The sequence below is a fragment of the Sapajus apella genome, unplaced genomic scaffold (assembly GCF_009761245.1).
Source record: "Sapajus apella isolate SASKATOON/1434 unplaced genomic scaffold, GSC_monkey_1.0 scaffold85, whole genome shotgun sequence".
NCBI classification, from domain to species: Eukaryota; Metazoa; Chordata; class Mammalia; order Primates; family Cebidae; genus Sapajus; species Sapajus apella.
Genome location: NW_022437025.1, coordinates 8,195,320 through 8,213,570, shown reverse-complemented (window position 1 = coordinate 8,213,570; position 18,251 = coordinate 8,195,320). Strand labels below are relative to the sequence as shown.

General features: G+C 42.8%; 1 protein-coding gene across 4 annotated transcripts in view; it reads right to left on the bottom strand.

Annotated features, from left to right (window-relative positions):
- Positions 1–18,251, bottom strand: part of STX18 (syntaxin 18) — a 118,075-nt gene that overhangs the window by 43,771 nt on the left and 56,053 nt on the right. For 3 of the 4 annotated variants that reach the window (XM_032254184.1, XM_032254181.1, XM_032254182.1), the window contains exon 2: positions 3,489–3,556. In XM_032254184.1, coding sequence (XP_032110075.1) covers positions 3,489–3,556 — 68 coding nt within the window. Of the gene's footprint in view, positions 1–3,488; positions 3,557–11,571; positions 11,760–18,251 lie in introns of those variants that run through there. The other variant, XM_032254183.1, reaches the window with a different exon arrangement.

Below are 18,251 nucleotides of genomic sequence, written 5' to 3'. Positions count from 1 at the left end.
CAAATCATCAGTTGGTCAACAGGATCAAAGGCTGTGGCAAAGTGGTAGAGCTGAGGAAAAAACCATCAAGGTGCTCAACACCATTCTCATTAGAGAATGACAGGCTTCCAACATAGTGACTGGCCATTTCACATTTATCATGGAATTGGACAGGCTAGCCTGAAAGTGCACTGTAAAACTTTTTTTCCCTTTTCTCCCTATCTCAAGATGTAACTGAAGGCTTACTGTAGAAACCTTTTTCCTCCTTAGTCTTAGAATACAGCCTTGAAACGTACTTTCTTTGAAACACCGTGTCTCCTCCCTTTCTCCCCATACATTCCCTTACACCATGCACATTTACCTAACTGTATGTGTCTAATTATGTGCTTACCCGGAAGTTCCAAGGGCTAACTTGAGACAGACTGAGCATGGAGACCTAAGTGCAAAACTTCAGTGATTACCTCCAGGTGGTTAGTCTATAGCCCGGCCATTGCTGACATGACAGCAGCCTGCACTGTAGCTCCCAGAACGAGACACACAGACCTAGTACTCAGCACCACTCCTGCTTTCCCACTGTTAGCTTTGGACATAAAGTCACCTTCCTTTCGTCCTTGTTATTGGCTTTGCAAGTGGTGAGCAGCTGAGCCTGTGCCTGGCTACGTTATCACGGTTAAAATTGAAAAGCCTATTTACACCAAATGTTGGCAAGGATAGGGAGCAATTATAACTCTTATGCATTGCTACCAGGAGTGAAAAACCACTTTGGAAAATTGCTTGGTAGTTTATTTTAATGCTAAGCATGCAACTACCATCGGTATGACCCACTAATTTCACCGCTAGGTATTTATTCAAAGGAAATAAATGAGTGCGTCCACAAAAAGACTTGGAGAAGACGCTACTCGCAAAGGCTTTATTCCTAATAGTCCCAAGGTGGAAACAGCCCAGGATTCTTTAGTAGATAAACGGATAAGCAAAGTGGGGTAACTTTATACAAAGGAATATTGCAAATAATAAAGCGACAAAAAGGAACAAACTACTAGTCCACACAACATGCAAGAATCTCAAAAACGTGGAGCAAAAGAGGTAGACACTCCAGAGTAGGTGCCATGTGAGTCTATTTATATTCCCTTTGAGGAAAAGCCACTGGATCTGGTGATTAGGAAGTTACAGATGAGCATTGGGAGAAAAATTTCAGAAAGGTGATAAAAACCGAGCCATATATATGGTTGGCGCGGTGTAAAAGGTGAGGAAACAGAGGTTGCGTCAACTGCAGTCTATATGCCAAGTCTAGCCTGCAGGCATGGCTCCCTATGGTCTGAGAACTAAGAATGGTTATAGGTTTTTAAAGGTTGTAAAAAACAAAAACAAAAAATATGCGACAGAAACCATATGTGGCCCACAGAGTCGACACTATTTACTATCTGGCTCTTAGAGAAAGTTGGCTGATCCCTGATTAGACTTTCTCCCCATGTTTGGCACTGATGTGAAATGAAGTGACAGTGCCTGTGGCTTAAGGATCAAGCAAGGTCAAATGTATAAACTAAAGGAAGAAAAGAGCCAGATGACCAAAAATAGCTGGGAATCATGAATACAGCAGTACCCGAGAAGCAGTGTGAGCAATGAGATAAAGGATACACTCACACCGCTTCTCAGGTACTGCTGTATTCATGATTCCCAGCTATTTTTAGTCACCTGGCTCTTTTCTTCCCTTTATCTTATACACTTATATACTAGTAGGACAGTACCCTTAAAAACAGAGACGGGTTTCTCTCTAACAGGTGGAAAGAAGGAGATGAGGTAAGGAGGGAGCCGAGAGATCCTATCCAAGGTCACAACTGCACAGAGGGGTAGGTTCTGATACCACCTCAGTGGGGCCTGTCCTGACTACTCTCTGTGTAAGAATCATGCGCTTTCCCAGCACTCCCAATCCCTGTTACCTTGTTCTATTCTCCCTTTTCTTTCCTATGACCTAATGGACTATACACGTAGTGCTTGTCTTTGCTAGCCCACTACAATGCAAATGCCATAAGGGCAAGAATATTTGTTTTTTATTCCCTGATGTGCCCTAAGCATCTAGAATTCAATAAACCTTTGACGAATCAGGAAGTTTAATCTGGAGTGAGGGGTCAGGGTGGAGCAGGGGATCTCAATGTCAGCACCTCCTAAGTTCTGGGCCGGGTAAGTCCCTGTTGTAGAGAGTCGTCATGAGTTTTGCACATTCCCAGCCTCTACCCGCTAAATGCTAGCAGCATTCCTCTAACTAGTTGGGACAAACAATAATATCTCCAGACATTGCCAAATGTCCCCTGGGGTGCAAAATCACCACAGTTGAGAACTGCTGGGCTACTCGTGGACCTCAGGACTAGGAGGAAATCATTCATTTGACACATATTTACTGAGTGCCAAACATGGGTGAGGAACTATGGAAACAAGATGACAACCTGAAAAAAGTCCTTGACCTCATGACACGTACAGCCTGGTGACAAAGACAGATAATAAACTGTAATTATTAAATAATTGCAAATTGTGTTTAGTGTACTGAAGAAAATACACAGGGCGGAGAAACTAACTAACAGAAGAGGTCTAAGAGGGAGTATTAAGTTGAGCCTTTAAGTTTGAAAAGGAAACCACCATGGGAAGAGGAAGAACAACACACACCTGGGCCCTGCGCCAGGAAAGAGCGTGGCACCTTCCAGGAAGGCTGGCATGGCTGGAGCACAGTGGTGGGAAGGCGGCATTTCAGATGAGGCCACAGGCCAGATCAGGAGGGGTGAGACCGTGGTGTAGAGGCTGGAGTTAATGCTAAACAACGCAGTATTCATGGTGGGTTTACTCAGGTGGTGATGTAATCCAATTAATGTTTAAAAAAGACTCAGGCTACTGAGTAGAAACTGGACCTGGCCACCAGGAGGAATGTCAGCCACCAGGAGGAACGAGTTACATTAGGGGATGAATAGAAGGGTTATCAAAAGTACCCTGAGAAATGCAGGCTATGCCAAGTAGGTATGCAGCTGCCTTTGGCAGGTGTCAAAAGCCCTGGAAAAGGACAAAAGAAGAAAATGGCCATCAGGACTGAGGACTGGGAACTGGTGAGGGACGCATGACTCAGCAGAACAAGGGTAGGGACTGAAATGTGCTCATAAGAATGTCACCAAAACAGCAAAACCGGGGCCACAGACTGGGACAGCAAGAGATGGGCAAAAATAGCTTAGCAGAGGCTTGAAAACTTTGTTCCTTCACAAGTTCAGGGCATACAAATGCATGTGTCCCCAACTTTAAATACAGTTAAGTATTCATGCAGTGAGTTTCATTTGACAGGAGATAGTGGTACATACAGAGATACAAATAGACTGGAAGATACTGCTGTTGTGATTTCATGACTTTAAACTGGCCTTCCTCATTACAACTCTGAGTTATTAAGAAAAAGGCGAGGGCAAAAAGCGCAAAAGAAATACAGGCATAGAAAAGAGCACAGTCATCAAAATTCTGGTAAAAAAATATCCACTTACCTATAAGCATTAATATAATCTTTCCTGTGTTCCAGAAGAAAATCTCTCAGTTTGCCAATGTGAGAAATCTAAAATTAAAAAAGAAAGCAAACAGTTTATATAGATTTGTTATACTCATGTAATGAATTTTAAATTAAAAGAGAATAAAATGCAAACCACAGAAAGATTCTGAAGCTACAAACTGAGCACCGTTGGTTTCAGGCTCTCATACAATCACACGTTCATTAACATTCCTGGGCCACAGTCTCTCACTGAGGCTCCTTCTACCTCTAATTGTCAGGACCTATGACACTACGAGTAGGTGATTGCTAAGTGACTTAAAGATGAAATGAGATAACGCATGTCTAGGAATTACATAGCAAGTGTTCAATAAAGGTGAATTCCTTTTCTTTTCTTACAGCTAAAATTGTACAGAGAAGTATTCCGTCTTCCAAGTGTTCTGCGGGACTCTAAAGCTGAAGCTGTTGGGTTTACAAACAGGGCCCATGCAGAGCAGGAGAGTTAAAGGTAAGATTCAGTGGTAATGATTTATCCCTATACAGCAAATTTCCATCTTTCCTATGGGCTATTTCCACGGATGAACAAAAAGGACTCAAAGGTACAGGTACAAAGCGTTGTGTTTGTGATGGCTGTTTCTAGTATAATAAAAACCTACTGTAAATCACCTACCACATGTCAGATACTGTGCATGGAACCAGCACTTCGCAAACAAATAAAAAGTGGTGGGAAGAAAGCTTAGATCACAGTCAATGGGGACAAAGGTGTTTCCAGAGGAGAGTGATTGTCCAGTGGCCTGCTGGTCTTCTGACCACCTCTTACTCCAGCTTCTTACACACTTTGCACTCATTCCAAACACACGTGGCCCCAGCCTTGTAAGGTCTGCTGAACTTTCATCTCTTCCATGGAAGTTTTCTGTCAAGGCCAACCCAGGCTAATTTTCACTTTGCTCTGAACTGAAAAGGACTTCTGCACACCACCCTCTTGGCATTCAATTATTCGTGGCCACGTACTGTCACCTAACTTTTATATAAACACCTCTTTGTCAGTGGCAGAACTATGCAAGGAGGGCTTGCCCAGTTTCCCTACAGTTCTAAGCACAACAAGAAGCACAGAGGTGATCAATAAACACTGTAGCATGAGTAGATGCCTAAATACAAGATAGCATTTGTCACAAAAGAAACATCCATGGTTTGCCTGGAGATAGGTCAGTATGGGTTCAGTTACATTTCCCACATAGTCTAGACTCTTATTATAAATGTGGTTCAGAAAAACACCCTAAGGCATTGTAAGCAAACAAATCAAAGAAAAAGAATTAAGTATGCTCACAATATTCATGTAGTTCACAGACAGCACCTCAGGACTAAGAGACTGTCCACCATCTCTGACACTGATCAGTACTTTCATGTTCATGGGCTGTTTCTCTTCCCAACAATCCTGCTCTGCTATGATTACTATTGTTCTCATTAACCAGTTTGGGAAAAGCCAAGTGACTTGTCCAAGGTAACACATATAGTACGTGAGCTTGGTTTCAAGCTCAGGACTGAGTCCAAATTCAGCGTGTTTCCCAGTGCACTGCTGCTGCCTTCCTTACAATCCTGTTCCGGTTTTCCACTTGGGCTGCTGTAGGAAATCTTACTTAAAAGTCTGTTGGGAAAAAAATTAAGAGATATGCAAGCAAGGAGATCATTACAACACACACAAAATTTGACCAAGCTACTCTTCTGTTTTAAAACCTTCAATGGTTTCCATCTCCTTACCCCCACCCCTGCCTACCAGAGGTCAAAAAGTCAACTGCCTCTAGGGGCCACATGAACAGTGTAAACCAGCAAAGCAAGGCAAATGGGTGGGAAGAACACAATCGACAGTGGTGAATTCTGGTTTTGAAATACACTGCAGCAAAGGAAGCAGCTCTGCAGGCTGATTTGCCAAAGGGCAGCCAATGCATTGTCTCAGGGCCTAAACAATGGGAAAAAGTCCAAACTCCCAAATGCAGCACTCAAGGCCCTTCACAGCTCAGCCCTGAAAGTCCCTGCCATGCACCCTGCACCACTCCAGCCTCCAGGTCCCAGGCCTTCCCCACACTTGCATACGCATATGCTTCTCCCTTTCCCTGGAATGCCCTGCCCATCATTTTCTCCCGGGCAAATTCTTCCTCCTCATTCAAGATCCTCTTTTCCTCCTCGTACTCACCCTATACTTCCAGCCACAGTCAGATCCCTTCCCTCATAAAGCGCTACATGTGCATCTATTTCAGCACCTGTTCCTTCATGATCACAACGACTAGTCCAGAGACTGCAAGTTCTGAGAGGATAGAGAGTCCTCTCTTTCCCCAGAGCTTGTCAGGCGTAGTTCCTGGGAAAAAGCCAACCCTCAAAAACTTTTACTAAATATGAAATAAATAGTGGGTACTGAATAACCCCAGAGGGATTATACCTGCTACAGTAGGCAGAATAATGGTTTCCCAGATTCCCCAGTCCCATCCCCCTATAAGATGTCCAACTTCTAACCCCTGGAACCTGCAACTATACGACGTTACATGACAAGAGGTAATTAATGCAGCAGATGAGTTAAGGTTGCTCATCAGATCCCAGCACTTTGGGAGGCTGAGGCGGGCAGATCACGAGGTCAAGAGATCGAGACCATCCTGGCCAACATGGTAAAACCCCGTCTCTACTAAAAACACAAAATAATTAGTTGGGCGTGGTGATATGCGCTTGTAGTCCCAGCTACTCAGGAGGCTGAGGCAGGAGAATTGCTTGAACCTGGGAGGCAGAGGTTGCAGTGAGCCGAGGTCGTGCCACTGCTCCGCCTGGTGACGGAGTGAGACTCTGTCTCAAAAAAAAAAAAAAAAGGTTGCTCATCAGTTGTCCTTAAAGTAGAGAGATTATCCTGGATTATCTGGGTAGGCCCAATGTCATCACAAGGGTTTGTAAATGTGGAAAGGGGAGGCAGAAAAGAGGGTGACAGTAACGCAAGGTAAGAAAGACTCATTCCAACATTGCTGGTTTTGAAGAGGGGGAAAAGAAGCCAAGGAATGTGGGGAGCCTCTAGAAGCTGGAAAGGGCATGGCAATGGGCCTTCCCTAGACCCTCCAGAAAAGAACACAGTCCTGTCAACACCTCAATTTTAGCTCAGGGAGTCCCACTTTAGACACCTGATTTATAGAACTATAAGATAATAAATCTGTGTTGTTTTAAGACACATTGTTACAGCAGCAATAGGAAACTAAGAGCCTCACTATCCATAACAGGTTTTTTTAGGAGCTATAAACTTTTCCATAAAAAAATTTGAAAAGTCCAAAGGAATCCACTATACAGGCTAGATCCAGCCGCCCACCCCTACTTTTAGCTAGTCTAGTCTACAAGTGAGGGACGGTGCTTGGGGATGAGTGCCAGGAGCAAGCAAGCCCCACAGAGGCCCACAAGCACATAATTATTACACAAGAGGTTGCAGTTAGTCTAACAAATGTGATCCCAATTTCATATGCTCTGTAATGACAAATTTCTATGAAATGGGGTTATTAAAAAAGAGTGCAGCTGGTTCAGGATTAAATGGAATTCTTGATAAGAGTTGTGTTAAGTAATTACTGACTAAATAACATCAGTATAATAAGTCAGTACAATGCTTAACAGGAATACAATGTACGATATTTCAAATGGTAAAAATGGAAAAAATAAAAGAACACTTAAGATTTCTTTAGAAATGTGAGAGCTCTGAATTTTCTATTAATTTCTTTAAAAAAAAATGACAAATCAACAACAAAGAAAAAAGTTCAACAGATCTTTGATTAATCTACATTGGCATACCCAAGTCTCCAAATAGCATTATAGAATATGATTATCTTTGTAGAGAATGATTTGGCTGTTTAATCACATGACTACTGTTAACTTTATAAAGACTCTTGGGCAAGCTCTCATCTATTTACTGTTAGGCTTCTATTTTTTAGGCCCTATTTTTAAGAGTAAACTGGCAGACATACCATATTATGGTACATACAATTCTGATGTGCATGTTAGATTTTCACATTTTTCGAGAGGTTAAGTAGTTGTAGGCTTTGGATTTTTCTTTTTTCTTTTTTGTAGATATGGGGTCTTGCTATGTTGCCCAGGCTGGTCTCAAATTCCTGGGCTCAAGTAATCCTACCACCTTGGCCTTCCAAAGTACTAGGATTACAGGTATGAGTCACCATACCTGGCCTATGTTTTGGAATTTTAATGTTTCCACATATAGTGCTAATTTTGAAAGAGTCACTTAATATGATAAAGTAGGAATAAGTATTTACATAAAGAGAGTGCCTCTTACTTCTAAAAAGAGAAAGGCCATTCTGGTGTAAAGTTTAATAAGGAAATCAGAGTAAAATAAAAGTATATTTTAAGGATCTAAAACTAGCATCAATTTCTAACAGTTTTATCTCACAGAATGACCTGGGAAAAGGGCACAGGGAAAAAAAGGATCACTGGTAAAGTCTCTGTGGGACCAAGTAGGTGACAAGATGCAAGGGCTAAAACCAGGGAGTGCTTTGGAGGCTGAACCCCTGTTGCGAGGCACCTTGCACGCTTGGACAGCAGGAGGAACACACCATTTTCACTGCTCTGTGTCTTTGTGACTGCTCTTTCTCTTCCTTTATCCCAGCCCCATTCCACCTTTCAGGCTCCGCTTAAATGACACCTCCTCTATGCAGCCTTCCCTAACACCTCCCTCTGTATTTTACAGATAACTGTTTGCACTTTCCACACGAGCAGTATTTATCTGTGATACTCACTAGACTCCAAGTCAGTTCCTTGAGGTTAACATCTCTGTCTTGTTCATTTTCGTATCCCCACTAGCGCCTAAATGTTGGAAAAGGAGTAACGGGGGGGAAAAGGGAGGAGGAGAAAAAAAGGAGATGCAACAGAAAAGGCTTCAAGATCTGATATACTCTGATATACTAGCTGTATCAAAAAGGTATCAAATGTACCAGACAGACTGCACCTAGATGTCTGAGTGAATTTTTAAAAATGAAGAGAGACAAGCCAGTGGTTTGTGCAAATGAACGGTTCTCTTAGAAAAGTTAGTGGGGTGAGTTCAGAAGGTACAGCGTCACCATGTAAAATCTACTAAAATCAACCTAACAGCTTCACAAGATCATCTGTCCTCACAAGTGAACAGTCTTCCATCAGACTGATGGTCTACCATGGAAAAGAGTTTTCATCAGTGAGCTGTGGTTTGATTATACCACCATATTAAATATGTCTCTACCAGACAGGAAGGATGTGGACAAAGAATAGAGAATTCTGTATTTCTACCATGTAGTGTAGCTTAAAACAAGAATTGAACTGTAGACAAAAGAAAAAGGAAAGGAATGTAATATTTATTTAATGTCTCCTCTATACCAGTTACCGTAAATGAGTTATTTCACTTAACTCTGATAACCTGTGGAAACAGATATTCTTAGTGGAAGGAAACCAATGCTTAAGACCAACAGAGCTGGAACTAGAACACTTAACCATTACACTGAACTAGCACAGGCTCCCTCAGTACTGTTAAATTAATAAATATGTTGCTGTTTTTTAGTTTTGTTTGACGTTAAAGTCATTTTAACGTCCACTGCGTATTGTTGTTTTTTCACTAAAGAATCTCCCATTTAATATTTAGTGATATTAAGGAATTATAATACATTTCATTTAGGTGTAATAATGATATTATATATTAGGATTATGTTTTCATTTATTTAGTTTATTTATTTAAGACAGACTCTTGTTCTGTTGCCCAGGCTGGAGTGCAGTGGCACGATTCTGGCTCATTGCAGCCTCCACTTCCCAGGTTTGAGTGATTCTTTTGCCTCAGCCTCTCGAGTAGCTGGGACAACAGGTGTGTGCCAGCATGGCTGGGTAATTTTTATGTTTTCAGTAGAGACAGGCTTTCACCATATTGGCCAGACTGGTCTCGAACTCCTGTCCTCGTGATCCACCCAACTCGGCCTCCCAAAGTGCATGAGCCACCGCGCGCGGCCTATGTTTTTGTTTTAAGAACCCTTACCTTTTAGAGATAAACACTGAACGACTTACAAGTAAAAGTATATAATGCCCAGGATTTGCTTCAAAATAATACAGGGGGAGGTAACAGATGAAACAGGATCAGTCCTGAGATGTTGATGACTGAAGATGAGTATATGCTTACATGGGGAGTTCCTTGTGCTAGTCTGTCTAATTTAGTATATATTTGAAATTTTCCATAATAACACATTATTTAAAAAAAATCTCAGGACTGGGGTGGTGGCTCATGTCTGTAATCCCAGTACTCAGGGAGGCCAAGGCAGGTGAATCACCTGAGGTCAGGAGTTCGAGACCAGAATGGCCAACATGGTGAAACCCATCTTTACTAAAAATACAAATAAAAAATTAGCCAGGCATGGTGGCTCGTGCCTGTAATCCCAGCTACTCGGAAGGCTGAGCAGGAGAATCATTTGAACTTGGAAGGTGGAGGTTACAGTGAGCTGAGATCGTGCCACTGCATTCCAGCCTGGGCAACAGAGCAAGGATGCTGTCTCAAAACAAACAAACAAACAAACAAACAAACAAACAAAAACACAAAAACTCTCATGTAGTATTTTCTTCTTTTACCATTTTTAGTCATTTTGAAGTACAGATTTTCTGCTACCAAACTAGCAACAACCCTTACTCAACAACTAAATCCCAACAATCTTTGGCTACTCTATTTCTAAGTACTTGCAATCTATGCTTAAATTCCATTTAACAGGATCAATATCACTTAAAAACACAACAAAACTTTCACTGAGAGCTCACTCCCAGTCAGGTGCAAGTCCCAAAGAACTGCCTGCGCTACTCATCCACTTCTCCCAGCAATGCCGCGGAAGCAGTGATACCATCATGCTGGCCCTATGGATGAGAAAACTGAGTCAGAGGGAGGATAAGGAATTTCCTCAGGGACATGTGGGTTGAAGCCTGGATCCAGCCCAGCCAGTCTAAGTACCAGTCTTGAGTTCTTAACTGCCAAATTTACAGAGCCCTGGCAAGTCACAACTATATTTGCAAGGAAGACACCTGGGAACTAAGAGCCTCCATGTGGGCAATATCAACATCAACCTACTCTTGTCTTTTTGTACTACATCTCTATTCAACATGCAGAACACGCTTGATTTTACCAATGGAGGTCACCACTTAGAGAGCACCTGCCATGTGTGTGCCAGGTAGTGCACAAACTGCTTGATGCGTGCTCTGTGGTCCCCACCCCTCCATAACAATCGTATGAATTAGACATTACCTCCTCCTGTCCCACCTAGTAAACATGGAAACAAACCTATGCGAGGTCACAAGGCTAATAAATGGAAGAACTGGCACTGATCACAGATCTGTATGACTTACAGTGTTCACATTATGTTTAGCTTAGCTAGGTCTATTTTTTTTTCCATAGAAATAAGCTGATCTTCATGAGAGTATTTGTGACAGTATTTGTATATGTTGATTTTTAAAAACATGTACTATACTGGATACAGAAAGATCTGCAAAAAAAAAAAACGTTTTCACGAATTGACATTTGTCTCCTCTGATGTTGGCTGCTACTGTTCCTTGTGTTTTGTGACATGGGGGGCTCTGAATTGGCAAGGGATATTGAGAATAGGGATACTGAGAAGAAGATCCACAAATACAGCAAGAAAAAGAATGTCAAAAAGACTGGCAGTACAATGGCGACCAGCTCACTTTGAGTATCGATCATCAAGCCACCTGAAAACATGGTTAAAACAAGTAATGAAAGCAACATCCAGGATTGTTCGCTCCCCCATATGAGTTCATCTATATCCACTTTTTAGCTTATAAGAGGGTAGAGGGCAGAGGAGAAATTCTGGGCAAAAGACTCTGTGGGGGGGTTGGATGAATCAGGGCAGATAGAAGAAAGATGGGCAAGAAATCCAGGGAGTGGGTCAAGGTGCTAGGGTTCTACTCCCTGCTTTGCCACTTAACTATGAAGGGATCCTTACTCCCCACTGCCATGCATCGTGTGGACAGACTTCAGCTGGACCAATCTTCCTGGCCTATGTCCCCACCTTTACTCACTCTTCTTAGATGGAAGAGGAGTGACTCACCTGTGTCATGATTTGGAGAAGGGAGAGTATGCTGCCCTGTCCTCTCCTCTTTTCAAATCAGCCAGCCAGCAAGAGGGTATATTCTGGCTCATGCACCACTCGGATTGGGCCATAAATCTAAAGCCAGGTTCTCCACTTGGCTCTTTCTTGCCGACTCCTATATTTTTCTTTCGGGTAGTTCCACTGGACTGGGAAGAAAGGCATATATTTTATAAGCTCCACTAAACTTTTAACCTTTGCCAGCTGAAATTTTGAGCAAGTTGCTTAATCTCCCTGGGCTTCACTACAAAGGAAAGTGGGTAAAAACTATTTTTAAAAATAAGAGTAGCACAAGTTAATAGTCAATTTTTATTGGGTACTGCATTCTATACGGCAGGTACCAATGTAAATGCTATTCATCCTATTTGCTTCTCCTAACAATCCTTTAGGGTAGACACCATTATTACACAACTTGGCAGAAAAGAAAACAATAAACTAACACACTCTGTATAAATGATTTGAAATAAATGGAAGACTGTTCAGTGTGTCTCAAACCGAGTGCCTGTGTGCCTTCAGCTTCGGCAAGTCTACCCACAAAGATGACCCTGCTGTCCCATCTGAGTACAAGTTAGTCGCTGAAGGTTGCGTTTACCAGACCTGTAGAAGGGATGCAGTGAGCTCTAACTTGTTCAGGTGAAAGGCACTGTCTACATAGCTATGGGCACAGAACTAACAGCCACAATCCAGTATCAGCTAGGCTCTGGCTTCTTCACTAGGCTAACACTTAACCAAACAAGTTATTTAAACTCCATTCTAAAACTACAGGCATTCATCTGACTCATCCCCTTCTTTCTGCAAAGATAAATCTTATTCACTTTTAACTAGCTATATTTTAATGAGGCTAATTGCCCAAATAATCAAGACATTGAAATTCTCCACAAAACCCACCTACTATAAAAGCAAATTTATTATAAAATAGCAGTAGTGTGGTCCCTACATGAGATCATTTGACAGGGGGGAAAAAAAAGGCTCTCTTACCTTGCCTGGTCTTACATAGGTAAAGATTTTACTAGGAAAGACCAAACAAAGCAACACAGCATCCCAATAGGCGAAACTGTGAGAGCTGGTCCTGTAAGTGGATCTACAGAGTTGATATGGACTCCACACCAGGAACTACTAACATGGATGAAATTCCCATAAACATATTATCTAGTGGGGAAAAACGAGGCAAAACAGAGGTTGCCCACAGCATGTATGGTGTGATCCATTTACATAAAACATATGAAATGCATACTTAAAGCTGTACACATACATAGAGGGGAATCGAAAAGACTGCTCATCAAAGGATCAATGATTGTAGGTGGTAAGATTTGGAGACTGCTTTCTTCTTAATACTTTTTGGACTTTAAAATTTTTCTGCAATTCGTATGTATAACCTTTATAATCAGATAAAACGTGATTAAACAATGAAGAAGGGTGAATCTTCCCACAAACTTCCTTGACTAAAACTGTACATTATCTTCCCCCTTATCCCAGGATCAAGTCCACATCCTGATGCCCAAGCCCCGCCAGTGTCCTCCTCTCTGCTGCCGTCTACAGATGCAAAGCCCTGCTCGCCTCCCAATCAGGCCTTCTGACTCACTCCTACACCTGAGGCGTTACCTCTCCTAAAGGCTTATCTGCTATCTCCAGACCAGGATAAGGATTCATCTTGCAAATACATCCCTCGCAGAGATGTCACCATCTTGTTTTGAGTTTTTGTTTTCATGTCTCTCTGACATAAGCTGATCAGGCATCTGCCTAGCCCAAAGTGGCTCCCCAATAATCATTTAATGCTCCATATTAAATTTTCTTTTATAAAAAACTTTTTGAATTGATTTTCTATCCCCTTCAAGAATCAGTAATAGGGTACAATAAACGCCAAACATCCTAAAGCAGAGACACACTTCGCATTATCCACTAGATGGCAACACAAGTATTAGAGCAGCAATAATAACTGGACCTCTCTCAAAAATATAACAATTTTTCTCAAGGACTTTAAACATTTCTCTGATTCTTTCTTTTGATCTGGAATCAAAGGATTAATAAAGCTTCACCATTCTGTGCAGGATGAAGCTGCAATGAGATTGTTTTTAAACATACACGTGCACCGTGGATGACTTGTGTCCAGGAATATTCTGAAATACTGCGTTCTAGGCAGATTCCACACAAAGGGAGCTCTGGGAGCGTGGCTGCCAGCTGCCATCCCAGGCGGCAGGCCCAGCTTTGTTTTTATGTGTCACCACAGAACAGCCTTGCTAGCCGTTCCTTCGTGGGTGTTTTGTGAATTGCCCAAAGCACGATACACTGTAAAACAAAAACCCTGGTACAAAATGGTGGGATTCTTCTCAAAGAACGACTGCCTTCTGACTGTGGGGAGAGTTCAAAGCAGTCGACAAGTGTCCTTTGCTGATCACAGCAGTGGTTTGACTTGCAACCCCCTCACCCTTCCCAGGATGACAGAAATTCTGTTGTGCTGGCGCTGCAACACTTCCAACAAAGGCCTGATTGATCATGGAACACTAAGTGCTGATTTGCATAATTTGCCTCTGCAAGAAACAAGCATTGTTCAAGATTAAAGAGGCTCCAGTAGGTCCCTCTGGCATATTGTAAAAAGTTCCCTATAACACAAAATCATTATTTTTTTTTCATTCAATCAGTGGACACAGCTTGCTGTTCAGTTAGTATGCAGCCAAAGGCACAGCCAGAAAAACCACTGCTGTATAATGTTTGCCAACTACTGATAAGTTAAAGTGATTTTTCACAAGGATCATGTTCCCAAGTTTAATTTGGAGCCCGCGGACTAAATTCCAAGTCTAACTCCTTTCAGTCTTAATTGAAAAATGCATCAATACCAATTACTAAGTCTGAGCTAAAAGTTCAGAACTAACACATCTCTGGAACACGTTGACTGGCTGAAGTCACAGTGGGGACTGTCTGAGTCCTGTCCCTGTGCAAGAGAAGCTCCCCAGTGACCAGTCACCCACAAAAGAGGCTAGCACAGCCACAGACATTCCACTGTGCTCTGGGCCACAGAAGCGAGTTTGTTGAGGGCCTACATAAAGGAACTGTTCCTTTCTTGGTTCTTCTTTTCTTTTATTTTCTTTTTTTTTTTTTTCTTTTTGAGATGGAGTCTCACTCTGTCACCCAGGCTGTAGTGCAGTGGTAAGATCTCAGCCTCCCAGGTTCAAGCGATTCTCCTGCCTCAGTCTCCCAAACAGCTGGGATTACAGGTCCACACCACCACGTCTGGCTAACTTTTGTATTTTTAATAGAGATGGGGTTTCACCATGTTCGTTGGGCTGGTCTCGGACTCCTGACCTCGTGATCTGCCCACCTCGGCCTCCCAAAGTGCTGGGATTGCAGGCGTGAGCCACGGCGCCCGGCTGGTGTCTTCCCTTCAGCACTTGTTGCGTAAGCACCTCCTATGAGCTAGGCCTATCTCCTATCGCTTTCCCCTAATCCCAGTGGAGGGGGATACTCCACGAGGCCTTGCCAAACTAGGATGGCTATCCTCCCTGCTCCTTCCCTCTCTTCCTTGTCTCCTCCCGAAGCACTAGCCTCCCTTGGGGTCCAGAACATCACTGTCTACAGGTTCTCTCCTAAAACTGTGACTCCTTTTCTTCACCTTCATTTGTTCCCTCCCTGCCTTTGTTAATCTCTGAAACTTCTTGTAAATTCAGCCCTTGGCTCTTTTTTTTACATGTTCTTGCTAAAACTCACTCATTCCAATCCTTAGATTTACTATCTATATAAATTGTCCACCCGGCCCCTGCCTCCCTCCTGTGTTCAAACTGAGTGCATCCAACTGTCTTTTAGACACTGCCACTGTGTCTCCGATGCCTCAAAAGCAACATGTCCGAACGGTATTCTCATGCAGCCAATCACACCCTCTGGCTTACTCCTAGTCCCTCCCGTTCTGATGACCCCAAAGAGAAAGTCTTCATCCTCTCTGGATTCCAAGTTAGAACATCTTGGCCATTTTAGACTCTTCTCTCTTTTTCACCTCACAAACGAAATTGGTCAGCCAGTCCCATCCACTCACCTTGTGAAGCACTGGCTAAAGGGGCTGGCCCCACCCAGACCAGCTTCTGTTCCTGCCCTTCCTGCAACCACCTGCCTGCTTGGATTCTCAAGACTATCAAGGGTCCAGAAGACACCTGCTTTGCTGGAAGAGCAGCATTACAGGGCACCCCTGCCTCTCCCTGGCCATCCATTTCACCTCAGACAGTACAAAGCTCTTTCTTACTCTGAATCGAAGTCAGCTACTATGATCCACCCCACCTGAGTCTTCTTTCTTCTCCAAGCTAATCATTCCCAATCTTCTCAGGAATTTTTAATGTGAAATACATCTGCGGCTTCTGGCCATACTTACTACCTCTGAATACAGTTCAAGGGCCTCTCAAATAAAATGCGGTTTCCAGAATGGAATCAATACTTTCGGCGTTAGCAGGAAGTGCAGAGGAAAACAGAACCACTGCCTCCCTTATTCCAGACTCTATGCTTCTAGTAATGCCACTTAAGGTCATGCTCACTTTCATGTCACTGAGTCGAGCTGACTTTACATCGACTGAAATGACTTTCTCCATGAGTGCTGCTGATAAACTAGGTCTTCATTACATGCACATTTTTCCTGGCCTCCTGTCACTTGCAATTCTGATCATTATGCCATTAAAGACATCTATAATTATAAATCATCATTCAAAAAACCGGATGAAAATGGGATTAAAAAAGTAGCACAGAACCGCAGACCCCTCCCTGTAGACAGTCAGCCCAACTAGTCACAAATGCCCTAGGGTCTATTTTAAAAAGATTTCCTCCACAAAAACATCACGGAGAGGCTTTGCTAACTACTGCCATCTAGAAACAAATATTCTCCTCCCCTACCTGCCTAACAACCCAATCCAAAACTACACAATAGGCTGGGAGGACATGGTTCAGGCTTCTGAATCTTTGCTGATTAATAATCACTACTTTCTTTTCTGTGTGCTTGGAAAAGTTTCTTTCATTTGTTCACTTGACAAATATGTAAGACCCAGCATGGGCCAGGCACACTGAAGAAGGAGGTAATAAAGGAGACAGGAAGGGAGGAGAGAGAGCAGAACAAGAAGTTCCAACCCAAGGATCTGACACAGCTTCGCACTGCTTTGCATTTCAGTCCAAACCCCATCTGGTCTGGAGGCTGTGTGTGGAGAGGGTGCATGCATGCTGCGTTCTTCCAAGTCTCCATACTGCAAAGGATGAAACCAGATCAAACAGACCTGGATTCAGATCCCAGCTCTGCCACTTACTAGTAACATGACCTTGTGTCAATTACTTAACCTCAGCCTTCATCTCTGAGGTATAAACTTGAGACAATAATAACACTGAAGGTGACTACAAGTCATTGATGAAAATGTCTGTAAAGAGTCTGACACTGTGTCTGGCACACAGTAGGTGCTCAATCACTCTAAGTTTCTTCTTCATTTCATCACTATTTCAGTCTCACTCATAGGGCAAGGTGAACTTTAGTGCGTAAGGTGAAAAGCATACACTATTCAAATGACAATTTTAAAAGGCCACAAGGCCACACTGGACTTCAACACACTCTTGGAATAATTTCAAAGCAGCCAGTCTTCCCACCCCAGTGTTGGAAAAGACTGCCATTTCTTCAGTTGCACATCAAAGGAAGTGGCTGGTTTGAGTTTGGGGGACATGATGGCAGTGAAAATGCTAGACACGTGGGCAGTAAGCAAGGTACTCTTACCAGAATAGGGAACAAAACCAATGAAGGGAACAGGAGATTGGCAAGCCCCATCTCACCTTCACCCCAGAGCTCACACATGTTGGGTGGACGGCAGGCACTGTTGAAGCAGGCGTTTCTTTTCTGCCAAGCTCACGTAGTTCACTCCTACCATTAGGTTTCTATGGGATGCACCTACAGTGTGCAGCCCGTCCCTGCCCTGCCCCCATGCGCCCTCCTCCATATCTTTTCTCCTGCTCCCAAAGCTTTCCTTTTTCTCGATGCTGGTATTTTCCCGCACAGAACAATCTTCTGACTCACCATACACTTTTTCTGGGATCACTGCTTATACTGCAATTCCACGAGCCGCCCATATCCTCTTTGCTCTCTTAGAAGCATGAGTGGTAGATTATCAGCATACAGGCAGAAAGCAGGGATGGCGCCTCTAGGCACATGGTAACTCCCAACTTATTCTCTGAACTTGGAGTCACTGGGTGATGTGATTCCTCACCTGTGTGTTTCGAAGGTCAGACGGAAAGACCCCCCAAATCCTTTCCAGCTCAGAAATTCTAAGATTTTGGGTGTCCAATCAATTTGAAAGCTCCTACCACCAACCTTGTCAGTTTCCTTCTACTTTTATGCTTTCCAAAGCTTTCAAAAATCATTCGATGGCTCCAGGTACATTTGGGATTCTCAGTTATTGGTGTTATCTGACTTAGGGCAATTCAGCTGCAGAACTTTGGAAAGTCTGGTCATAAGAAATTAGAAATATCATTCACATGTCAATAACATGGAAGTAAATAGGCAATAAAAGAATTACCTTGACAATTCATAATAGGCATCTAATGTGGGATATATTATAAATGTTTTTGAGGGAGTATGCAACAAAAATGATCACAGCAAACACTTTTATAGTACTTACTATATGCCAAGAAGAATT